The following is a 26,448-nucleotide window of genomic DNA, read 5'->3' as shown; positions in this document are numbered from 1 at the left end:
TAACCTACCAATGATTTTACATACAGATAAGATTGAAGGGTTGATTACTTGTTCATTGTGGTAGAACCAAAAAGTGAGGGAGCAGACATTCATTTTATAAGTGTCTGCACCAGTACTGTAACCCCAAAACTGGGGGTGCCGTTATCCTGGTCCCGTACTCTATGAGAACTGAAGTACACTCCATAAGTCCTTCCTACTCAAAGTGCTCCCTATGTGGGCTTCCTTTTAGCTGTTAGGGGTTGAGAACTCTTAAGTTCCAGAGACAGTAGAGATCAGCTCCTAGAGTCAAAACCAGCCAAGGCAGCAACAAGGATTTGATGATAGCATCTGTGAACATCTGCAATGATAACCTGACTGGACAGCCAGACCAGAGACACGTCCATCCAACCCATGGCTCAGTGCGAGTAGCTGCCCCCTCCCTTCCTCTGAGGCTTCTGCTGCTGTGACATGGGGGTGGCTTAGCCAGAGCCACCTGAACAGAGCACAAGCTTTCTGTATTGTTTCCATAGCACTCAGCCCAGGGTCTCTCTACACATGCCAAAGTTAGGTGAGATCTAATGTCAGAGAGGCACAAACAGATCAGAAGACCTAGGGACAGGGCCCAGCTTAGACTCCTGACACTGTTTCTTGAAAAGCCAAACAGTTCAACCGCACACTGCAGATGCCTGCAGTTCCTATTCAGTACTGATACAGAGCTAAACAAGCCTTTTCTGTGTGTTGCTTGGCCCTCTTCCTTACTTTCTGCTCAATTTCCTTGTCCCTCTCTTTCGGCCAACAAACATTTCCTGCCACACTTCTGACCCTGCAACAGAACACCAAAGTGAGCTTGATCTTGAAGACACACCTTTAATCAGGGCCACACTTTCTGCAGGAAGCCTATATAAAAGCATGGAAGAAGGATGCTTTCGCTCTTTCCCTGCTTGTTCCTGCCTTGCCAGCAAGTCCATTCCTTCACTGGCATTGGAGCCTACTTCTTCAAGATTCCAGCATATACTAAAGACCAGTTCTGGATCTCTCAACTCTCCATTCATGGCCAGCCACTGCTGGATTAGCTGGACCACAGCCTCTAAGTCATCCTAATAAATGCCTTTTCTATATATAGAGATTCATTCTATAAGTTCTATTGCTCTAGCGAACCCTAGAGTTGTACTAGATACAGAAGCACGTCTGGATTTACAGAAGGCAATATACACATAATTATTCAGTGCCACATGAGAGGTAAACGGGGTTTCAGTTGCATGAAAATTTAAGCCCTTCCTTAAACCCTTTGGGTTTAAAATCCCATCCTCACTTTACTCAGCTGAGCCTGCCCATTCTAGCTCAAAAATGTGCTTTCAAAGTTATGCAAGCTAGGCACGGTGGTGAAGATCTTTAATCCCAGCACTCCGGAGGAAGAAGCAGGTGGGTCTCTGTGAAATAGAAACTAGCCTGATCTACATGGCAAGCTCCAGACCAGCCACAGATACAGAGTGAGACTGTCTCAAAAGAGGAAAAAAAAAAAAAAAAAAAAAAAAAATGAAGCATATCTGGGTCAATATGCAGAAAATAAGTGATAAAGGAAGGCTCGGCTACAAGTGTGGCACCTACAGCACACCCCACCCCCACATGGCTCAGAGGACAAACAGCTTGAAGAGTAGACAGACTGTGAGAGCAGTCTGTGGAGGACTAGCATGAAGGTGTTTTTCCAGACTGGACAGGAACACTGCACTCATGAGCTTACAGCAGCTGTGGATGCCTGCACGCCACCTCAACATGCTCAGGCCAGTCGACATTCCAACACGTGGGGGGGGGGAGGGTCACCTAACTGAGAAGCTACTGACGGACGGGACGAGTCTGTTTCCCTCAGGGTGTGGCCCTGGAAGGTTGTCCATGCTCCAGTGGATGGCCCCACACATATGCACATGTGGGCAGCACTAATGGGACTCTGGGTTATCAAGGAAATCTTTTTAAAGGCCAAGAGGTTGGGAGGGGACATTTTTAGGGTAGTCTAGGGCACTTATAAAAAGGGCTGGAAATATACAGATTTCAAATGCATTGTTAACATGTATGAAATTCTCAGTAACAAAAATACTTTAAGTATATCAATGCACACACAGTCACCTGACCTCCACTACAGAACCAGCTGGATTGCACAGCAGCTGCAGTGTGCACAGAAAACACAAGTGTGAGACTGGCTGCAGCTTCCTGCTGTTCAAGGTCTTCATGCGAGGTTAGGCCACTCAGAAACAACTCTGTGGCAAGTACAGCACTGACGTGTGAATGAAACATCCATCTCTTTTCCTCACTTCTGCTCAACAGCAAAGGCTGAGAGGGCATCTGGATATCTCTTTAGCTCCCTGGGGAAGTGACAGAGACAAAGTACTTAGGGACACGGGAATCCTACAGACAATACAATAACCAGAAGGGTCATGAGCAGAGAAATGAGCAGACTGGTTTCTGAGGAGTGGACTGCAGCTGGAGTCACAGCAGTGCATGGGTTTTCAAAGTTCCCCTCACAGATTTGACAGGGGCCTTTAAGACACGTTACCTAAGAGGCCCGTTATTCTCAGAATATCCTTCTTTCTCAAATGCTTCATTTTTAAGCCTTTTACTACATTAAGGCAAAACATTTTAATTCTTGCTATTTTTTAAATACTACACTTACAAGTCAGTATAATTATATTTTATTGTAATGGGTTTCAAAGATGAAAGGGCTCTCAAAAGTTACCAGAGCCACTAAAAACCACAAAGTTAACAAACATTTTCAAAAAGCCTGGATACCAAAATAGCTTTTAATTATTAAAAATTGTGAAGAAAGCTTAAGAGAATAGGATGGCAGTTGAACTTTTCTCAAAGCACAACAACAAATACAATAAAACAAAAGAATAATGAAAGGAAAATGTGTTATGTCTGATGCTAAATCCTGTTAGAAGTGAACATTTCCATAGGACTCAATGAAAACCTCATCACCAAAAGAACCTCTTCCCTCTGCAGTTGGCAGCTGGAGAATGCACCCTGAGTGAGAGCAGCCTCAGGCCGGGTGTGCACAATGCAGCCTGAGGAGACTCAGCATCTGCAGCTTGCAGCTACATGGTCCTTAACGGGGAAAGTAGGGGTCTCACGGGGAAAGTGTCATGTGAAGCCAAAGAACACTTAGCTGTCATTCATACCCTTGGTACAAGTCTCTCCTCCATGTCAAACATCTACAGAGATGAAAAGGCAGAGGACTCTGTCTGACTATCTTACTTGGGGCTTATGTAGTCTCAGTTCTCCAAAAGCTACACACGCTTTACTCTGGAAAGGAAAAAACCCAGGGTACCAAGACTATCGAAAACCCCGGGATACCAAACTGAGGTTTTGTTCTGTTCCATTTAACAATTTTATCCACTGGCTGCAAATTACATCCATGAGAAACTTGTTAGTGTTTTCTGAGATTTCTAAGAACGTTCGGCATTTTTGCTAGAATGCCCTGCTGACTTTCTGGAAATATGTTGTTTCAAATACTTTACTATGAGGCTGGAAAGAGCTGTGTGAGGACCCAAGTGCATCAAGAGCATCAGCCGCACGGAGAAGCAAGCATCCCGTGAGCCTGTGCCTGCCTGGGTTTTCACACATTCAGTAATGCCTCACACGGCTGCAGGGCTTCCCTGAGCAAAGTCGGCTTCTCGGCCATCACAATCTCAGGTAGACTTCTGCTCCTCAGTGCTGTCAGGGGTCTCTGGCTGGTGGCTCACCCCTGGGTGACTCTGTCTTGCTCTGGATGAGAGAGATCTGCAGCACAGGCAGGAGAAGCTGGAAGGCATCTTGAATGTAGGAGGCACTGTTTGAGGCCTGGCAGGATTGAGAAGTCACCAAAAAAAGTTACAATCACATGAAAAAGGAAATACTTAAAGACAATAAAACAACAGAACTCTGAAGTAAAGAAAAGACAGACCTCACTACTGCACTCAAGTCTGATACTGGACAAGAGAGACCTGGCACTCCCATAAAACAGCAACACCAAAAGAATGCCAGCACCCAACTCACCCTTCAGACATGGCAGCTCTGAGTGCTGCTCAACCCTGACATGCAGGGATTATCTATCCCATGCCCCAGCGGGCACACTCTGTTCCCACAGCACAGTGGGGACAGACAGGTGCTCTCAGGAGGCTCCAACCCATCACAATATTTTGGGCCTGATAAGGCCTGTGCATCTACCTGAGCCTGGCTCGAGTTTGGAGACCTATCTTTAGCTTCTGATTTAAGAGGTGCCACTTCCGGGCAAAAGTGACTCAGCATATCCGCCTTAAAATTAACCCTGTTTGGTAACTGTTACGTGGAGTTCTGTCGCTGGCCCACCTCTCCTTGCCCTACCTAACCTTGCCCTCTACGTCATCTTACCTCACTTCCTTAACCCTGCCCCCTGACCCAAACCTATAAAATGATCACTTTATTCAATAAACGAAGTTCCTGCTTCGACAGATCTCCCGGCTCGGTGGTGTTATTCCCTGGGGCATCGGGGAGGTTCGGGCCATCAACACTCATCATCCCACTCAGCTACAGAGGGCATCCAGCTAGACTGGCCACCCTCCTCTCAGCTCTACCTGCCAGGTACTGATCTGGCAACAGCTCCTCCCACAGACTCAGTGCCATGATGGAAGCACTGCGCACAGGTATGAACAGTACACACGGTCTGCCTGGTGCAATGGACATGCAGACAAGAAACCTTAGAGAATCAATATGCCCAAGCATGCAGATCTGGTTTATAGCTGACAAGCAATCCCTTTACAGAATAACAGTGGGTAGTTCATTACCCTAAAATAAAGATGTACATCTCCAAGGACAAGAGTGTTTCAAATATGTAAGAACAGCCCATTCAAAATGGCAACAGGAAGTTCACACCAAGAGAGCCTGCCTCTTGTGCACTTATCAAAGGGCTGGCACTCCTGTCAGAACTTCAGTAGGATACCTGCTAACAGTTTCCAGCCAGAAGAGACCTTAGGGATCATCCAGGTACAGCTCCTTGCACTTAAAACAAGATGCCAGGAAAGGCCTCTCTAACCCAGGACGACAGAGCACATGAGAGGCCTCCTCACTGCAAAGAACTTTCAACTCTGCCAGCTACAAAACTATAGACTTGTGTTTAAAACAGCTTAATGATCCCAAAAGTTCTGAGCTACTCAAAGCTGTGCAGCTGGAGGGTTAAGAGTATTTCTTTAACAGTAGCTTAGACTAAACAGTCTAGTTGGTTCTTAAAAATCTTTTTTTTTTTTTTTGTATTTTTATTTTTTTACTCCTGTGCGCACGTGTGGGAGTATGCATGCTCTAATTCACACAAGGAGATCAGAGGACAACTTCCAGGAGTCTGTTCTCTCCTTCCACCACGAGGGTCCTGAGGATTGCACCCATGCTGTCCCACTCGGTAACAAGCACCTCTCTCGTAGCATTATAAAGGGTCTTCTCTCAAGGCCATTATAGGTCTAAGCTGTCAGAGTTCTGAAAGCATGGACTCCAGAAACCACCCCACCCTGGTGGCAATCTGACCAACTACAGCATCCTTTCACGCCTCCGCTGGAGAATGTCTTTACGTGCACTGGTGTTCTGCCAGCATGTACACCTGTGTGAAAGTGTCGGATCCCTGGAACTGGAGTTACAGACACTTGAGAAGCTGCCATGTTGGGGGCTGGGAATTAAACCCAGGAGCCTCTGGAAGAGCAGCCAGTGCTCTTAACAGCTGAGCCATCTCTCCAGCTCCCTCTTCTAGAGACTTAAACCCTATGGACCTAATGCTTACAGACTGACAAGGATATGCAAGCTCCGGTACCACTCTGTCAAAACAGAGGACTTTTTATTGGAAATGGCCACATGCCTTGTTTTCTAACACCTCTGAACAAGGCCCAGCCCTTCAGGAAGCAGTATGTGTCTGGTAGAAGTTTCAGTCCCACGTGTTCAGCAGCTGGTCTCCAGAAGGTGTTTCATTACTGAAAATAGGGAATTAAGCTTCAAGAGGTAGGAACTCAATAATGACAACCTATGGCTTCTTCCATCCCACTTTACCCTTCCGCTTTGTTACACCTGCTGACTACGGAGTAGGGAAAGTACATCAAATAAACAGCATTAGTCATATCTGTATCAGCAGGGCTAAAGTGCAATCTTGTTTTGAAAAGGCAAAAACTAAGAGTGTAATAAATTAAATGCATATTCCTGAGGAGTCAAAGATGTAAAACCATTACTACTAACCTCTAGAAACACTGCAGTGATTAATGGATTAAGAATATCCGTCTTCTCTCTGACCTGGAATAAAGAAGAGAGTTTTGTCATAGCACACTTTAAAAAAAACAACAGGCAGAACAGATTCCCACCCTGAAACACACATGGGAAAACAAGCACAGAACATCACGACCAAGGGAGAGCCAAGTATCATCTCAGGAAGGAAACTTTTAAGAGCTGTGAACTTCCTTTTTATACCTTTCTGTGCTACCAAGTTGAGAATGCACTGCTTTGTAGTTTTGAGGGGTTTTGTTGCTATTACTGTTTCTTGGGCGTGTGTGCGCATGTGCATATGTACGTGTCTGTGTTTGTGTGTGTGTCTGTTGTTCTGTGTGTATTTATCTGTGGGTATGTCTGTGTCTGTGTGTGTGTGTACTTGAGGTACACATGACCACAGCATGAGTGTGGAAGTCAGAGAACAATGCTTCAGGAGTCAGTTCTCTCCTTCCACCATGGCTCTGGACACTGAACTCAGGTCATCAGGCTTGTTCACCAAGTGCCTTTACCCTGAGTCATCTCACCAACCCTGTAGTCATTTATCAACTTTTTAAAATATCCTCATTCTGAATGATGTGAACACAAAATGCAGTTTTATTCAGGCAAAAAGAGAAATGAAGGTATGTCATTAGCAGGAGCGATGGAACTTTCCAGAACCATTTTCATGCTGAGTAGAACAAGCTGCCCTCAGGAAGAAATGTACATGTTTTTTCTACTAGATGGAATCCAGAGTAACATATTTCTGTGGGTGTGGAGAACGTGGGGTGGGGGGAGGCCTACTTAAGGGACAGAAGATGATCAGCCAGCACAAGGAGGGACAAGAGAGAAAAATGGGGGTGATTTGTACACATGATGTTGAGTGCTGTCAACTTGACAGACTCTAGAATCGGCTGGGAGGTGGCCTGTGACCATGCCTGTGAGGGCCTATCCTGGCTCTGTAAGTCTCCCTCCTGCACTGCTTCAGTGAGGGCAGCAGGCTCAACCCTGACACGCGCATCTGCTGCTCTCCTCTCTGGCTGCAGACAATGTGAGAGGCTGCTTCAGCCTCCTGCTGCCATGACTACCCCACCAGGATGGGCTGCAGCCTCCAACTTTCCCTTTAGCTGCATCTGTCACAATATTCGACCACAGCAGCAGGAAACCAAGACAGTGCTGTCAAAGAAATGCAAACAATGAAAAAAAAAAAAAAAAGTAAAGAAAAACTGTAAGAAAAGGAGTCTTCATTTTAGAGGCACAGTTGAAGACCTGACTACAAACTCCACAACAATTCTAAAATAGGCGCACAGTCAAACATGTCAACTGCTTTGAAGACAGACCTCTGTGAGTCTCATTTCATGCAAACGCAGTAGGAATTTCAACTGACACGTCAGCACTGTGTAGGTGACTTACCATCTTAGAGTGCTTTCACAGAACATACAAATAACTCCATTAGCCTAATTTCAGGGAATCTAGGAATTCATTTAAAGAAAATACTAGAAGGGAAGAAAAGCTACATCCTAGGATTACTCCAAACAGAAAAAGTCCAAACTCCAGCTTTAGAATTTCATCTGGACCATGGTTTTGCTCAATTTAGGCTCCACAACAACTCTGACACAACACTGATGTGCACACTGGAAAGCTATTTTCATCCACTTTCATCCTCTTCTTGGTTTATCTCACTGTGTGATCACTGGTTTCCCAATCACTTTCACATCACTCATAGAGTGTCAGTAATTTTAGACCATTGAGGTAAAGAAGGCAGAGCAGCAGACAACCAGAGCAGGAGACTGGCTGAAAACACCTTCAACCACACACAGGCAACACCGAACAGCAAGGCTACAAATTCTCAGAGCCCACTTCCAGGGGCAAATTTCCTCCAGCAAGGCTCAACATCCTATAAATTCCATGACCTTCCCAAATATCGCCATCAACTGAGGACCTAACAGTCAAAACATGAGGCTATGGAGGGCACTCCCCATGCAAACCAACCATCACAGCATAACACATGGTATTCAAATACAGACATGAGAATGAAACCGTGTGTCTATGGTCTCATGACCTCTGGTAAGGGAACACAGACCTCAGTGGGGAAAAGGTAATCTTTACAGTGGTGCATGTGACAGAACAATGGAAGCCAATGAAGCTGTACCCAGTACCTCACACACCACACACACACACACACACACAAACACACATAGAGCTCACTGACACTCATTCAAAGAAAATGCAAAGTTGGTCTGGGGTTAGTTGATGCCTTCTCAGTTAAAACACCTAAATTTTATGTGATGATGAAGACCAATTAGAGCAGACTTGTGTTTAAACCTTTAAACTCTGCATATGACACCACCAAGAAAATAAAACTAGAAACCAGATATGTTGGCACACACCTGTAATTCCAGTGGTCAGGAAGCAAACACAGGAGGACAGCAAGTTTGAGGCCAGCCTGGGCTAAAAGACCCTACCTCAAAAACCCAAAAGATGGGCCTATAATTCAATGGTATACAACTAAGTGCTCGCCTTACAAGAGTCTGGGTTTAATCCCCAGCACTGCAAAAGCAAACAAACGAAAGGTGAAAAGAACCCATGTACTGAGGGAAAGTCGTGTCACATGCTTGACAAGAAATTTATATCCATAAAACACAAGAAGTTCTTAAATGTCAATAACAAAAAACAAACAACCCAATTAAAGTCACTGCAGCAGACATCTCTCCAAAGCCACACAAATGGCCAAGAAGTGTTTAGAAAGACACTTTCATTATCTAGTATCATTAGACACTAGAGAAATGCGAAGCTAGTCAGCAGTGAGATACCACTTTGCACTCACCAAGACACCTAGCACTGGTGAAGGCAGGAACACTGGCATTTCATACATCGCTGGTAAGAATGTAAAACTATGGAGTCACTTTGGAAGCAATGTGACATTTACTATGTCACCCATGAGGCCCAGAAATTCTGCATCTACCCAAGTGAAAACATATTCACATAACAACTCACACTATGATCATGACAACATTCACAACAATCACAAATAGGAACAATCTAAATAGCTATCAACTAAAAAGCAGATGAAATGTGGAATATTCAGTCATAAAATAAAGTACTAATAGAAAACAGAAAGTGTACTAACAGGTCCTAAAACAGGACCAACTTCAAAACTACCATGCTAATTTAACAAAACATACACGTGTGATCTCACTGATACAAAATACCCAGAATAAGAAAGCTTTATGGAGAGAGCAAATGCACCATTGCTGCCTACGAATAGAGGAGTGTGGAGAAGGAAATGGGGAGTGCTAATGTGTGGAAAACTTAGGGGCAGTGATGAAATGTCCTAAAGTCCAATTCTGATAGTGACTGTACGTCTCTGCACACACTAACAACCATCATCTCATACCTGAAACAGGTGAACCTCACAGTATGTAAACCAAAGCACTGAGACACTAGCCCCAGGAGCAGTTCTTACCCCAGCAGTGGTCAGGCAGGTGGTGAATTCTTTAGACAGAGAGCCCAGGTCTTTACACAGCATGACTGTCATCCTGCAGAGAAGAACATGTTAAAGGAGTCTGCTCTTCTTTCTTTCTCTTCATTTAATAACTAAACACATCACTCCTAATAACAAGGAAGAAGGAAGTCCTTCCCTCATCATGTCTTCTGAAGCAACCATCCTCTCTTGGGTTCTAATCCCTGTAGGGCAGCCCCTCCCTTTTCTAGCTTCCTTCCTTCTTGCCCAAGTCCCTCCAGCCTCAGTTGTGAAAACAGCTCCCTGCCCTTGCTCATCTTTCACCTCAGCTCCTCCACACCTCATGTGATAATTTCCCAATGCTCAAGCATGGGCATATTCTCCTGATCGTGTGTTGATTCCTTTACTCACTAACACCACTATAAGATAAGCATTGATATTACTGCTCCCCGCTCCCCCCCCCCCCCCGTTTTTGTTGAGACAGGGTCACATAGCCCTGTTAACTCACTAGGTAGACAAGACTGGCCTAAAATTCACAGAGAGATCCTCCTGTCTCTACCCTCAAATGTTGGGAATACAATGAAACTAAAGAAAGTTAAGTAACCTGGCACTCTACTTACAGTCAGCTTCAAAAGATTAACAAGACATCCTAGCACTAAAAGTCTCCTTAGAACCCTTACATTTTGCGGTGTCTATTGGTCTTATCCTGACTATTCACAGGGTATACTGTGTAGCTCTCAGAGGCATAGAAGAATTTTATTTCACTCACTATCTGTTCCAGTGAGTAAGTAAATACAGTCATATTTCCTCTCACACAGCAGGCACACTAACTAGGAGAGAATCCTCCCTAAGAAGACTGTTCACGGCCCCATCTACTGCGAGAATGAAGACCATTCTCAGCAATCAGACGGTCGACATCCCAGAAAATGTTGACATCACTCTGAAGGGGCGCACAGTCATTGTGAAGGGCCCCAGGGGAACCCTACGGAGGGACTTCAATCACATCAATGTAGAGCTGAGTCTTCTCGGAAAGAAAAAGAAGAGGCTCCGGGTTGACAAATGGTGGGGTAACAGAAAGGAACTGGCCACTGTCAGAACCATCTGCAGTCATGTTCAGAACATGATCAAGGGTGTTACACTGGGCTTCCGCTACAAGATGAGGTCTGTGTATGCTCACTTCCCCATCAACGTTGTTATCCAGGAGAATGGGTCTTTGGTTGAAATCCGAAATTTCTTGGGTGAAAAATACATCCGCAGGGTTCGAATGAGGACAGGTGTTGCTTGTTCTGTCTCTCAAGCCCAGAAGGATGAATTAATCCTTGAAGGAAATGATATTGAACTTGTCTCAAATTCAGCGGCTTTGATTCAGCAAGCCACAACAGTTAAAAACAAGGATATCAGAAAGTTTTTGGATGGTATCTATGTGTCTGAAAAGGGAACTGTGCAGCAGGCTGATGAATAAGACCTAAGTTAACCCTGCTCCAGAAACAAGATCCTGAATTATAAGTTTGATTTGGGGTGTCTTTTGGAACAATAAAACTCACTGATTTGTTTGTCAAAAAAAAAAAAAGAAGACTGTTCACTTCCCATGAGAAAAGGCAGAAGTGCAGAAGTGTCGCTGAGCTTAGCACCAAAGCACCAACCTTACTTCCCACCAGAAGAAAAGCAGCAGAGTTAAGCAGGCACTCATCAGAAAATAGCGATGGAAAGTCACCGTAGACTGCAACAATGAGCAGAGCTCCACCAGCTCTCATAGACCCTAACCTCCTAGCCAATCCAGGGGAGATTACACACCAATACACGTGTGTGTGTGTGTGTGTGTGTGTGTGTACTTGTATATGAAAGCAAACACATATACTATAGGAGGTAAGATGAGCTACAAAAACAAAAGCAAACAAAAAACTAGAGATTGGTGGAGAAGGTGTTTTAGACTGTGTAGCGAGGACGGTGCTTGAGGTGGCATGGTTAGAGAATGAGGCAGACATAGGAAGCCATTCTATGCTGCAGGAAGGGCCACTCTTCCACACAACAGGCTGCTCTGGGTCTGTGTCCTCTATCCTTAAAGATGTTCAAGACAACACTAGGAACCCTTTAGGGCAGTAAGGATACTGCACCTGGGGGCTGGAGAACATAAACACTAGACTCTCACACTGCTAATCAGACTTCTTCAAGTCAGGTGTGTAAACTCAGCACTCAAAGTGGGAAATTGTGAAACTGGAGCTAGCTTAAAAGTCTGTGTCTCTGTTGTGTATGTCTGTCTCTCTGTCTGTTTCTCTCTCACACATACACACACATAAAAGGATATCGACTTGGATTTAGAAAATACTAGGCTTAGACCTATCCGTTCTACTAGAACTACTCACATTTTACTATTTTGAAATATGTTTGTTCAAAATCAACAAAAATAAAAAAGTATAAAATACATGTGGGGCTTGGGCAACCCCCCGACTGCCCTAGCTCTGCACCTCCTCCACTTGTAAAGTTGCACTATCAACTGCCTTTTGTGCTGCTGTAGAAATTAGAAATAATACACATCAATTGCTCACACAGCACCTGGCGTACAGCAAGGACCGGTAACTAATAACTGCCATTAAGGCTAACGAACTTAAGGCTACTTTCTGTTGTTTCTTCCACCAAGTTCCACTCCTATGGAGACTAACAATCTGCAAAGAAACAGTTTTCAGAGAACGAATTACCTAATGGAACAGGTATGTTTATATGGAGACTTGTCCCTGCTCAGTGAAAGTACCCTAAATGAACAAGCCTTTCACACATACCCATGTGTAATGGGAACAGTACCTTGTTAAAAAGCAATTTTCTAAAAGCTGGAAGAAACAGGAAAAACCCCTCAGCCGTTTTCTTTGAGAGACAAAGACTACGTCGGACTTACTGGGAGAGTGTCTGGCTCCTCTCTAAGGCTGTCACCTCCTGCTTCTGGCCATGCAGAACCAATGCTGCCGTTTTGTGGAACAGTTCAATTGAGTAGGCAGTCAATTCGGCTAAGCTCCTGATTGCAAATGCATGGATAGTCTAAAAACCAAACAAAGTACAGAGAATCTTGTTAATGTTATTTATCATTGTAAGTGGAAAGGACAGCAACTTGCATCTCACACTGAAGAATGTGTTGCTTTCCAAGTAGAAAAGATGAACAGCCACTGTTTAATAGACCTGCTCTTCTTCTGCAGGTTGGCACCTTCCACAGCTGGGCTCTCACCTACAGACATAGAGGCTCGGATACGGCTGGCTAGGACTATGTTGCTAAGTCTGGCCAAAGGACCAAGACAAGTGTCTGGTAACTCACCTTGAGTTATAAACAATTTCCCTCCTTCCTTCCCTCTCTCCTTCACGTCACTATTTTTTTCTTCATTCCTCTCCTACAGTCTGGAACTAAAATGATACCAACCTGAATCATAATGTTGAAATTACTGATGACAACATAACCAATAAAAGAACCCTTATCTCAACTATAATATCACCTCTATTTTAGAGTTGGGGTGCACTCTCCTGTGTGTGCATGTGTGGAGTCTAGAGGCCTATGTCCAATGTCTTCCTCTATCTCCAGTTTATTTTTCGCAACAGGGTCTCTTATTAAACTTGGAGCTTACTGTCTGGCCAGTGAGATCTGGGGGAATCTCCTGTCTTCACAACCCCATACTTTCCTGCGCTGGGATTACAAATGCGTGATACCATACCCAGCCTTTTATGTGGACGCTAGGAACCCAAGTTCAGGTCCTAATGTTTGGGCAGCAAGCATTTCACCACTGTACCATCTTCCAGCCCTCTCGATTTTATCTTTTTTCAAAAGAGCTTAGTTGCTTTGGTTACCTCTACTGAATTTTTTTTGGCTTCCTCAGTATTTTCAGCCTCCAACTGTTCTCCTTCTTCTTTCTCTGTTACTGGCGTAGCCAGAGATGTCCTGATCCATTCGTAGGCTCTATTTCTTGCCTAAATAAGGAAGACAATCCAAAAATTAGGTGCAGTTCCTATCAGGAACACATCGGCAGCCTGGGTTGTGCTCTTCTCACAAGCATAGACCATGTGACTTTTGAATCCTTATCTTACTAGTACAAACTCTTACACTGAGCCTTGTCCAATGGCTCCTTTTGATCCCTCTAGTTCTGTGGCGTCTTTATAACTGAGGGTTACATTAGAAAAGCCCAAGCATCTGAGCACAGATCAGCAGTGTTCACAGGTCTGTACTTCTGGAACTGGAAGCCAGGTCAAGCTGCAGAGCACAGTCCTCTCCATGCCTTATTCAATCCTGCTCACGCAATGAGGTAATGAACTCACAGATTATCAGTAAAATTACTAAGAAAGGAAAGCCACACAACTGTGATCCCAGCACTCAGGGAGGCAGAGGCAGGTGGATAGCTGTGAGTTTGAGATCAGCCTGGTCTACAAAGCGAGTCCAGGACAGCCAAGGCTACACAGGAAAACCCTGTCTCAAAAAAAAAAAAAAGGAAGGAAGGATGAATGGATGGACAGAAGGAAGAAAGGACAGCCAGCCACTGACCCAAAGCCCCTAATGGTCCCTAAAAACCATGTACAAAAGTATCCTAAGAACAAAGACATAGAAAACAGTAGGGCCCAGAGGGACAGGTTCCTCACAGAGCCATACCTGAAGCAATACTGTGGTGCCACAACATGTAGTTTCTTTGGCTACTGCCTTCTCTGCTTAGGTTTTTATGTTTTTTAGAGAAAGCATTTTACTGCCTGTGCTACTTGGTTTTTGTCACAAACCTAGATATATCTGAGGAAAGGGAATCTTAATTGAGAAAATGCCTCCATAATGCTGCCCTATAGGTAGTCAGAGGCATCCACTTAATTAATTTCATACAAGCATAAGAATAATTGAGCTGGGTGGTAGTGGCACTCAGGAGGCAGAGAGAGCCAGATCTCTATGATTTCCAGCTTGGTCTACAGAGTGAGTTCCAGGACAGACAGCTATATGGAGAAACCAAAAGAAAAAAAAGAAAGAAAGAAAGAAAGAACGAGAGAGAAGAAAGAAAGAAAGAAAGAAAGAAAGAAAGAAAGAAAGAAAGAAAGAAAGAGAAAGCTAAGACAGAGATCCCAAATGACCTGGGTTATTCCAACTAGATAACAGATATTGCACTGGACTTTCACCTTTAAGGGTCCTAGTAATGCTGAAACCAAGGCTATGAAATGAATGAGCTGAAGAAATCTGGTATCCACTCATTAGCTTCAGGGGTCTTTCCTCTTCAAACTAGGACTACTCCCAAGAACAATCCAATCTAATCTGATACTCAAAAAACCTTCCCATTACTTAAATACTAACCTCTCTGTTTTTAAAAAAAAAAAAAAAAAAAAAGGGATTAGGGAAATTATTAAATTGACAAAGGCAACCACAATCCCAGCATCATCAAACCCGAGCCAGAGAATAGAGGATCCCTGGTGCTTACTATCCAGCAAGCCTATCCAGATCCATAAGCCTCGGTTTCAGTCCTTATCCCAAAAGGTAAAATGTTGCAATGACTAAGGAAGACATCTGACACTGACCTATGACCTCCACATATATATGCACAAACACATGGCACATTCAAATGCACACACATAAAAACAAACAATGACTTGTATCAACGCATAGAAACAGGAATATTCAGAATGTAATTAAGCAAACTGAGATGTTTATCAAGATCAGAGTATAGAATACAGACAAGTTAGAGAACAACTGTTTTATCACTTTGTAGTAAGGACCAGTGTACAAGAATCAGGAACAGAAGAGCTGGGAATGAAGCTTAATTGGTAGGAGTGCCTAGTATGCAAGAGGCCCTGGGTTCAATCCCTAGCACTGCATAAACCAGGGATAGTAACATATGCTTCTTTCCGAGTGCTGAGGAGGTGAAGGCAGGAGGACCAGGAGTTCTTCTCAGCTACAGGGTGAGTTCAAGGCTAGCCTGGGCTAACGTGTCTCAAAAGAATCCTAACAGAAGCTAAATTTAGAAAGGAATCCCAGAACCATAAATTAAACAAAGGAAGCAAGGAAGGAAGAAAACTAAGAAGACTGTGGTAGGAGCTTTACCTGTCTCTTCACAGCAGCTTAACAGCAACAAAGGGAAATACATCGTAACTCTATAGAAAATCATACAACACATCATCAAAAAGGTACAAACATACCCACACCTGTACATGTGACAAGCTATCACTTACACAGGATTTTGGCCTTAGGCATGTACAGCCTAACAAAAGAGAGAAAACATTAAACAACCCCCAGTGCAGGGAGCAGACGGAAATGTTCTACTTTTGGAATGGGGGAGAGGAAAGCTGTGTTTTTCAAAGAAATATTCATCATGAAAGACAAGGGCTAAGGAACTACTACATATTAAAGGAATCTAAACATAAGACAACTAAAACTAGTTCAGATTGGCTCCAGGTGAGAAGGAAATACTCGCTAGGAAGAACACCATTGAGTCAGTGGGGTGGTTAGAATAAGAATGGCCCCCATAAGCTCATATATTTGAATGCTTACTCATTGGGAAAGGGTACTATCTGAGAAGGATTAGAAGGATTAGGAGGTGTAATCTTGCTGGAGAAAGTGTGTCACTGAGGGTGGGCTTTGAGGTTTGAAAAGCATGCCAGACCCAGTTTCTCCGCCTGCTGCAAGTGGATCAGGATGTAGCTCTCAGCTACTGCTCCAGCACCATTCTTGCCACCATGCTCCCTGCCATGATGATAATGGACTAAATCTCTAAATCTGTAAGTAGGTCCCCCAATGAAGTGCTTTCTCTTGTAAGAGCTGCAGTGGTCATGGTGTTTCTTCACAGCAATACAACAGTGACTGAGACAGTCAGCAGACAAATATGGAGAACAGAAGTGTTGTTAATGTAAATACACTGATGTGACAGCTATACTGGCTACACAAAGGGACGGCCAGGTCTCCCCACTTATTCTCAGCTACAAGAGCAGTTCATGTGAACATGCAGACAGCATATGTGGCTAAGCAACACAAATAGCATCACCAACATAGCATGTCAAAAACTAATGAAGGTATAGGAATGTTTGTCCTGTTTCTGTAAATTTTTCTCAGTTTGACATTGTTTCCAAAATGCTATAAGCAATGTCATGTTTTGAATCTGAAATGTCCCCTAAGGGCTCATATTTGGAACATAGTTCCCAGCTGGTGGCACTATGCTGGAGAACTGTGAAGCCTTTCAGAGGTGGGGCCTCGAAGGTCCCTGGGGGAAGGTTTCTGAAAGGGTTGGCCCAGGCCACTCTCTCTGCTGCTATAGGAACAGCCACCATCTCACACTTCTGGCACCAGAGCCAAACTGCCATGGCAGACTGTGGTAGACTGAGATCCTCTGGAAAGGTGAGCTAAAATAAGACTTCCCTCCCTGGAGCTGCTGGTTTCAGGAATGTCGGTGGCAGTGGTGTAAAAGTTGCCAGGATGTGGAGTGCTGGAGGTGGTCGCTGGGCACAGCCTGCAAGGCTTCACTGGGGAATGTACCACCTTCCCCAGGCCAGTGCACTGGGACACAGCCTCCCACTACCTACCTGCTGAGAGGGGAGAAAAGATGGCTGTGCTGACTCCACACAGCCAGCAGCAATCATGGCCAGGCAACAATGCATGCCTGTTGCTGGCAGCTGCTGGAATTGTTCAGGGTTGGGATGCAGAGGCAGGAAGCAGCACATGACAGCAAACTGTCTCATGAGCAGACTTATGGGAATATATGGGAGCCCTGATAAGAGCTCTGTTCTGATAACTCTGGCTCTGGTAAGACTCTGTTCCAAACACATGAGGACCGCTCAGAGTTACCACCAAAGACCAGGCTCAACCATGGGACTTTCTCATTCATTCCAAATGGTCACTGGGAGAGTCACTGTCACAGCAGTGTCACAGCAGTGTCACAGCAGTGTCACAGCAATGTCCAGCTCCAGCTCCAGCTCCAAGAGGGCAGGGCCCATCCTTCATACCTCAGTCAATAGACACTTGAGCTTTTGTCCCATCAACTTTGATCAGCATCGCCAACTTTAAATAACCAACTCTACAGGCTCAATGAAGCATTCAAACAAAGTATTCTCCATAAAAAAAAGGTCAGGATGGGACATATGGTAGGGAGGTGGGCATGGGCTCTGCATACTGACTTGGAGAGTAGGAAGCAGGGAAAAATGTGTGGAATCCTTTTCTAGAACTATCAAGAATATATCCTCCACACTGGTGAGCCCATTGGCCAGGAAATTATAATCTTATACTCATCATATGTATGTGAGACAGGGTCTTACTCTGTAGGCCAAAGTAGCTTTCAACTTGCAATCCCCCTGCCTCAGCCTCTCAAGTGGTAGGATCACAGGCATGTGCCACCACATCTGACTACGAATTAAAATCTTATAAACAACATAATGAAAATCCCCAAAAGGGAGTAACTTACCCTGGCAAGTTTCTCTGGTCTAGAAGAGACATGAAGCTGAGCAAACAGTTCTGTTATCTCCTTGGTAAAATCTTCATCCCCTAAAATCCAAGACCCAAATAAAATATTCAAGAAAGACTGTCAAGGATGCCGTGCTGTCTAGTTTTTCAAGTCAACTTGATACAAGCTGAGTCATCTGAGAGGAAAGCAGACTGTAGGAAAACCTGTAGAAGCCTGTCTTAATTAGTGATTGATGGGGTAAGGTCCAGCCAATTGCAGGCAGACACTACCTCTGGGCTGGTGGTCCTGGGTTTTATAACAGGCCTAGCAAGCCAGTAAGCAGCACTCCACCATGGCCTCTGCATCAGCTGCTACCTCCAGGTTTCTATCCCTGTTTGGGTTCTTGCCCTAATTCCCTCAGCAATGAGTTGTTATGTGAAAGTGTGAGCAAAATCAACCCTTTCCTCCCCAAGCTGCTTCTGGTCATGGTGTTTATCACAATGAAAACCCTCACTAGGATAGAGACACAAAATATGTGTGCAAACAGGGGCCATGATCATAGCACACTAGAGACATCCAAACAAACAGTAATGCCTTTCTCTTTCTTGTCTAAACCCCGACTACTGGCCCCCACTGAGGCCTAGCCCATGTGATACAGAGGCACAGAAATCTTAGAACATGAACATCTGTGAGGGTATTTCTTAATCATAAGCCCATGCTGCATGAGAATTAGTTCTCCTTTATTCCTAGAATTTCCCCAGAAACATCTCCAGAGAAATTCCAGGGAAGCCATCTTGGTTCTTTTCTTTCAACTGTACTTTTGCCTTCTCTCTTGATAGTTAAGGCAGAAAATAAAAATTATTTACTGATCCCCAGTATTACAGGCTTTGAGAAAGGCTGTTCTCACTAACACAGCTTTCACTCACATAACTCATGTAAACAACTCCTAGTCATAATGTACAACAAAAGGGTACAAAACCCGACTTCCATAGTCATTTGGTTTTTCCCAACTAAGCCCTAAGTGTGACTGAATTCACTTGGGACACAGGAAGCCCAAGGAGCTCACAAAGTGGCACAGAGGAAAGAACAGGATTCACCTAACAATTGTACTCTGAGGTGTGCTTTAGTAACAGAACATTATGGCAGGGCATATATTAAATTTGTAAGCATTCAAATATGCTTGAGTGATCAAAAAGCTGTTACTATCAAAGGTAGTGATGAAAAACAATTGGCAATTGCTCTCAAGTTCTGCCACACAGAACCAACTATACAAATAGTTGCTGCATTAGAACAGAAGTAGTTGCTGGGCTGGGCTGGGCATGTAGCTCAATGGCCGAGCATGTGTCTAGCTGTATGGATGAAAAGGAAGCTTGGTACTACTGATTAAGAGGTAGTTGTTGAGCGCAGCCTGCAAGACGTCACTGCGGAGTGGCACAGGATGGGCAAGAGAGTCACGGGGCAGAGCTGGGGTACTGTGCTGAAAGCCATCACTGTGTCTTCAAACCCTCACTCCTAGCAAAGGTGAGGATCTTTAAAATCACAGACTGTTACATCTGTTCAGAAAACTTACAGCCCTCAGAACAATGGAGAAAAATGAAGATTTCTAATTACTGTACAAAGCCCAGATGTTGACAAAATTGAACAAATACTGTTAATTACTCCATGTACAAATAACCTAAACTAGGTTGACAAATTGTTGGCATTATATTAATATTTACTATGGATATATCTTTTAGTTAATCAGCGGTTATTCCTAAACCAGCTGTTTACCCAAATCACCACACAGAGACTGGGATTTATTTAATTAACCTGGAGCATAATGCTGGGCGATAGTTACTCCGTCCTAAACCTCCAAACCCGCATAGTTTCCTGCCATTTAGATTTCACCCATTATACTTGCTTTTAGTCATATTTTAGGTCCAGTCCATCTATCCACATGGTTCCAAAACCTCTCCTCCAATCCTCTCTCTCCTCCCACTTGCTTCCTTCTCCCCCATCTCCGGACTAGGATGTCCCATCCTATCCTCTCCTTTACTCAGCATTGGGGCTGGTTGTTTAATTGACAACACAGAGAACAAATGGCGGCATGTCTGCACAAACTTGAGACAGGTCATGCTTACAATAAGCATCACAATGCACCGTCCGGACTGAAACCAGATAGAGGGGTAGGGAAATCAGCATTTGAAAGAACAAGGGTAAATTGTATACATTCCAAAAGAACGTTATACCACCAAAAAATTAATGGGAACTGTCCTACCTTGGCCTGCTTAGGGGCAATGGAACAACTTAAACCAAAGCTGCTTCACTGCTTTCCTGCTGAGATTTTAAAATGCATATTTTTATCTGTTTACTTATATTTTCTTAATAGTGAACGTTTGTTAGGTACCTACTATGTGTCTGACTACAAATATATTTAATTTACTACTCATAACACCATGAGAGGGCTTAGATCTTCTAAGCAAGATGAAACAAAGGCTCTGTGCTGAGCCACTTGTGGAGGTCATATGGCTTTGTGAGAGGCAGGTCTTCACTGGGATCCCCAGCCTAACTTTCAATTGTCCCTCTTGGGGTACTAAACTGGCATCTCAGGACCTCCAGACAATTTTTAAGATATACATTCAAAAACCATTTCTAATCAAGAGCTGAGCCTTTACATAAATTGTCACTAGTGAGGTGTTACAGATGTGCCCAGCTTGACTTCTCAGAACACAAGCAGAACAGAAAACACCCCTGTCTTAAGTAAAACCCACACTCAACCTGTTTTTCTCCCACAGGAAAAGCCCTCAGACCCTGTCTCAGGGGATCTTTGCTTTGCTCTCAGCAGACTAAGTCATTTGGTTTCCCACTCATAGTAGACTGGAAATGAAAAACATCACGTAGGCTGAAAGCTGTCTGGGGCAAGCTTTCCATACCCCATACTCAACAGAAGTAAAAGAAAAACACACTGAAGGGAACAAAAACACACAGCTCTAAAGGGCAATCACAGAGAGTTTTCAAAGCACTACAGTTTGGCATAATTAATCCAGAAATTCTCAAATCATAAAACTTTGTGACCTCCCAGGAGCTTTTACCTTAAATACAAGTTATACATGTTTAAAATTAAAAGATCTAAAGTATTTATTCATTAAAAATAGTGTAGTGTAATCAGGATAGAGTGTATGAGAAAAGAATCTATTTTCAATGAAAGAACTGCAAATAATAATAATAATTTTTAAAATCCAGGCTGGGAAGAGGGGTCCATGGGTAAAGTGCTCGCTGTGCAAGGATAATGACTTGCAGTCAGATCTGTAGTACTCACATAAAAAGCCCGCCATGACAGCTCATGTCTGTAATACTAATGCTGGAAGGAAGGCAGGGCCCTGCAGGAGAGGGTTCAGACAACTGCTCGTGGGGGAAAGGATGGAGATCCTGTGAAAAAGGGTAATCAGCCCAGAAAGTGACTTCAAGGGAATGACTGCAGTCAACATGGGGGGCTACCTGCTTGCTGCAGAGCCTGCATTACCTTGTCTCTCCTCCTCTTCCTCCTCACAGAACTCTGCTAGGGAAAATGCTTCTTTGAGCTGCTCTAGCTCAAGTCTGGTTGTCTGTAATTCTTCTCCACTCAGAGAACTAAGGATAGATTTCACCTAAAGGGATATGAGACAAAGAAAATTTTAAAAAAAAAATTTAAAAAAATTAAAAAAAAAAAAAAAGAAAATTCTCAAATAAAGAAGAGTTCCCAGGTCAAATGAAATCTGACTTATAAACTAGCCAGTGTCAGCTCACACGGTTCTGGAGATAAAGGGAAGAGCAGCATCTCACTATGTAGACCAGACTAGTTTTGAATTCTCAACTCTCTTGCCTCTGCCTCCTAAGAACTGGGATTATAGGCTTGTACCCCTATGGCCAACTCCTATTCCTTAAAAATGTTATCTCTACAGCAAGAGATGCTCAGTGGTTAAGAGCATTGACTGCTCTTCCAGATGACCTGAATTCAACTCCTAACACCCACATGGAAACTCACAACTGGCTGTAACTACAATTTTAGGGGATCTGATATCCAAACACAGACATACATGGAGGCAAAACACCAAAGCACATTTAAAAAGTAACAAAAAAAAAAAAAACCAAGAATTTTAACTCAAGAAGCTAATTCCTACAGAAAGGTTGGGAGAATCTGTACTTTCCAATGTAACATTGGCTAGAGATAATCTGAAAATTATTAGTGCTTAACAGCAGCTTAGAAATAAAGGGAAATGAAACAGTCTCAAATTGGGATTGAGAGATGGCTCAGTAGCGAAGAGTGCTTGCTTCTCTTCAAAGGACCTGAGCTCAGATCTCAACACCCACACCATGCTGCTCACTATCACTTATAACCCCTGCTCCAGGGATCTAGTATCCTTTCCTGGCATCCATGGGTACCTGCAGCACACTGAACACACACACACACAAATTTAAAAAAAAAAAAAAATCTTCAACCAGGTATGATGATGTTCACCCTTAACCCCAACACCAACAAGGCAAACATCAGATCTCAGTGAATTTGAGGCCAGCCTAGTCTACACAGCTAGTTCAGGACAATTCGGGCCACACAGCTAAACCCAGAGACTACAGAAATAAATAAATACAGAGAGATAGACAAGGGATAGAAAATGACAAATACATTAAGAGCTCTTTTTTAATCCTGTCCTCTCTATGTAATTAGGACAATCACCCTTGATCCTTTCCATCAGTTAGTTCATGCATTGGTTTCTGCTTGCTGTGTGGAGCACTTCAAAAATCTCAAGCGTCCACCAAAAACACCTCACCTTCCAAATACACAACAGAAAAGCATCTGCAGCCTCCCTCTGTATACAGACTTTTTCAGGAGGGGCTTGGGGTTACAAATTACCTTTATTTCACTTTCTCGGGAAAGCATTTCCAGAGCTTCTAGATGTGAAAGGCCTTGAAACTCATCAAAGAGTAGCCCATAATGAGTTTTCTTGTCTGTTTCCATGGTTACCTCATTGGAGGGACACTGTTCTTCTTTATCCTTAGCCTCTCGTAAAACCTAAAATGAGATAGAAGCATTGTACTGCACCAAGTAATGAGTACTCAAGAGTGAGTTTACAGAGCAGACGGGAGCACAGCTGCTCAGGCTCCATTCAGAGCACGGCCCTTCAATCCTGGCAGCACAGTTCAAATCCAAGCAGCTCAGAAACAGCAGGAAAAAGTTATCACACAGAATCTGATGCTAGACACTGTAAGTAACTCTCAAGATGCCAGATGCTGTTCTACACGTGGTTTAAACATTAATCTAACAGCTCTGACAGGGCTTAGTATTTCTCTACCAACAGGAAGCTGCTGCAAAAGGTAAAGGAAACAGTACCTGTGACAATGTAGAATTCCGGATCATCAGGCCCTTGGTTCTTTTAAATCCAGGATCCCCTTCTGCTATAACATCCATTGTCTTCTTCCCAATGAATTCCAACGCATCCAAACCCCCACTGATAACACTCTTACCCTAGAAAAGCCACAAAATCTCATTACAACAAATTTCCACAAAATTCCATTACAACAAATTGACTATTTAGTAATGGCTATATAGTGTGGGGCTGTGATGCTGGCCTGCAGTCCTAGCTACTCTGGAGGCTGAGGGAGGAGGATGTTCAGGCACAGCAAAGGTACATCCAGTAACCTGCAGGCCAGTGTGAGAAAATGGTGAGAACTCTCCTCAAAATAAAAAGTTGAAGGCAGACAGACTGTATTGCTAGTTCAGTGGTAGAATATTTGTCTGGCCTGTGTGAGACCTTAGGCTCAATCCCAGTAGCAATAGAAAAAAAGAAGAAGAAAACAACAATATACCACATCCTGGGCAGCCTGAGGAGCAGCTGAAACAACCATACAAATATTTGAATTTGCTCACACAAACACACACAGACAGAACCACTTCGGAAAACTGTGGGTCAGTATCTACTGCAGCTGCTTTCCTAGCAACCCACTCGTGGTTACACACCCAAGAGAAAGGCATGCAGAGGTGCACAAGGAAACATGTACAGCAACACTCTGTGACAGCTTACACCGGAGACTGGCGTGCTGCTTGCTAACTGTAGCAGTGTAATGACGCATGAGCAAGTCACACTATGAATACCGCAAAGCTGCAGCGTGGACACAGCACAGACACAATGTGTGGAAGACACTGGACGCACATCTAGGGCTCCATTCTACACAAAGCAGAAGAGCAGGTCAGAACTAACTCGTGACAGTAGTCCTGACAGTGGCCATCTGAGTTGAGGCAAGAACACACACCTCAAAATCGGAAGGCAATGCACTTACAGCTATGGCTGAAAGTTAGAATGCTACTAAAGTCAACTGAACACAGATGCCATCACAGTCTACATGCATGCCATACTTCAAAAAGTTAAATGGGTTATGCATGGTAAGGGGTGCCTGCAATCCTTACCCTTGGGAACAGAGGCAGGACTGCATGTCGTAGGCTATCTGGGCTACAAAGCAAGACCTCGTCTCAAACAAAAAAGTTTAACCCTACCCCCATGTAGGAAAGACATTGAGAACCCTAAAATTCTCATCATCTATAGTTTAGCAAGTATCCATCAAAAAGATCACATGTCCCTTCTACTTAAAAGGTGAAGTTATAAGAGAAATACCTTTAAGACACAGAAACACCCTCTAAGGGCACAAAACCAAGACTTGCAGGTCCCTAAAGCAATGTCACTCTGCAATTCACACTGCACTTGTCTGGCTCCTACTCTAGCCATAAGAAGTGAGCAATCCTCAGTGACCTGGACTCCCTTAGGGGCAACAGTGCTCATTCCAAGAAAGGGCAACAAGCACACAGACCAGCCTAAGCACACAGCAGGCTCATGCACTTTTCTCACCGTGCTCTGCACAGCTGTTGAGATGGTTGAGAGCATCCCGAATGGCCCAGCCACTGGTGAGCTTTCCTTCTCCCTGGCATTTGTTTCTCCTGAAACAGAGGTGTGTAAATGTGAAAGAATCATTAATTGCTTTCATAACAAATATATGTGGTTTTTAAAAAATTAGACATGGTTTCTCCATACAAGGCCTTAGGCCTTTCTGCATTTTTTAAAATATTTGTCTAACGTAGGCAGCTGTTTTTTCATTGATTTCATTTCAATAATAAAATCAAGTCTCAAACAAATAAGACTGATATGAAATCAGATTACATACTGACTGAGCTCAGAAACACAAACTTCTGGACAAGTGAAACTATTCAGTATTGGAAAACAGACAAGTAACTGATCATGTATAAAAATTGCATGAATCTTTTCAGTTAATAAAATATTCTAATATTCCAAATCCAGGGTACATATCACAGTGTTCTACTGGTTACAAAAACAAAAATACCTCTCTAAACATGCAGATACAAAACTATGTAGCTAAAAGTAAACTGCAATCACTTTTGTCCTAGAAAATGATGTTGTCATCAAACAGAGGTGTCCATTACAAAGATGGCCATGTCTCAAAAACAATCTATTCCATTTTATTAACTTTAAAAATCCTGTAAAAGATCAACTTTCGGCTAAAGAGGTGTGATTATGTGTTCATGTGTGTTGTATGCACATATGGGTACACATGTGGAAGCCAGAGACTAACCTTGAACGTTCTTCAGTAAAGCCTTTTTTAATGAGTTAAGCTGGGATAGTTGGCCATCGCCCCAGACAGCTTCCTAACTCTGCCTCCTAGCTCTGCCTTCTCAACAATACTAGTACAGCTTTTCTCACAAGGGTGCCAGGGGTCAGGTCCTCATGCTATAGTAGGCAGTTTAGGCTGAGCTACCTAATAATCTGAGTATCCAATATCAAAAATTCTACTACAGGGGGCTTTTATCCCAAGTACAACATACTAACTGCTGTTAGACTTTCTCTCCTAACATGGCAGCTACAAAACTACACAAGAGATAAGAAATGACGCTTAGAGTCACACAAGAAATCCATCAGAAAAGAGAAACAAAGTGACTCCTGTGACTGGCCTGCTATCCAGAACTTTCCAACTGCCACACAAGGAAGGAAAGGCAGAGACAAGAGACAGCAAGAGCTGAGGGAATTTCTGTAAGATGGAGAAGATGGAGGCATCCAGGAATTCTAAGCTCCTACAGAAACCCACATGCCTGAGTGCCTCTCCATGAATACCGCACTGCTTGGTATTCAGTATACAGGCACAAGGAGACTCCACAGGCTGGGAGAAAAACTGCCTTGGAGCAGTAAGCTAACCAATCCCCAGAGCTCACACCAGGCTAAGACATGTGACTGCCAACCTACAAAAGAGACTCATTAGGCACCTGGAAAGTGGACAGAGGCCACAGAAGAGCCAAGCCGTAAACTAACCCTCCAAGCAAAGGCTACTGTAGACTCAGTCTGTGTAAGCACACTAACATTTTTGGTTTTGGTTTGAGTAGGTCTCAGGTTCTGTACCCTC

General features: G+C 43.6%; 2 protein-coding genes across 4 annotated transcripts in view; one reads left to right on the top strand and one right to left on the bottom strand.

Annotated features, from left to right (window-relative positions):
- Positions 1-2,647: 2,647 nt before the first annotated feature.
- The window catches only part of Fam114a2 (family with sequence similarity 114 member A2), a 31,637-nt gene continuing 7,836 nt past the window's right edge, over positions 2,648-26,448 (bottom strand). For all 3 annotated transcript variants that reach the window (XM_021642532.2, XM_021642533.2, XM_021642530.2), the window contains exons 5-14: positions 24,888-24,976; positions 23,378-23,512; positions 22,901-23,059; positions 21,533-21,656; positions 18,052-18,131; positions 13,490-13,609; positions 12,555-12,694; positions 9,668-9,740; positions 6,199-6,252; positions 2,648-3,810 (exon numbers count right to left, since the gene is read on the bottom strand). In XM_021642532.2, the coding sequence (XP_021498207.2) occupies positions 3,688-3,810; positions 6,199-6,252; positions 9,668-9,740; positions 12,555-12,694; positions 13,490-13,609; positions 18,052-18,131; positions 21,533-21,656; positions 22,901-23,059; positions 23,378-23,512; positions 24,888-24,976 (1,097 nt within the window). In that variant the 3' untranslated portion in view covers positions 2,648-3,687. The remainder of the gene's footprint in view (positions 3,811-6,198; positions 6,253-9,667; positions 9,741-12,554; positions 12,695-13,489; positions 13,610-18,051; positions 18,132-21,532; positions 21,657-22,900; positions 23,060-23,377; positions 23,513-24,887; positions 24,977-26,448) is intronic.
- On the top strand, positions 10,520-11,236 carry LOC132646294 (large ribosomal subunit protein uL6). The gene has a single exon (XM_060363680.1). It carries the CDS (start codon positions 10,548-10,550, stop codon positions 11,124-11,126), a length of 579 nt encoding a protein of 192 aa, XP_060219663.1. The 5' UTR covers positions 10,520-10,547; the 3' UTR covers positions 11,127-11,236.

This window comes from Meriones unguiculatus, chromosome 11, assembly GCF_030254825.1.
Source record: "Meriones unguiculatus strain TT.TT164.6M chromosome 11, Bangor_MerUng_6.1, whole genome shotgun sequence".
Lineage (NCBI taxonomy): Eukaryota > Metazoa > Chordata > Mammalia > Rodentia > Muridae > Meriones > Meriones unguiculatus.
The sequence above is the reverse complement of the archived record's forward strand: the minus strand, read 5'-3'. Positions and strand labels throughout refer to the sequence as shown.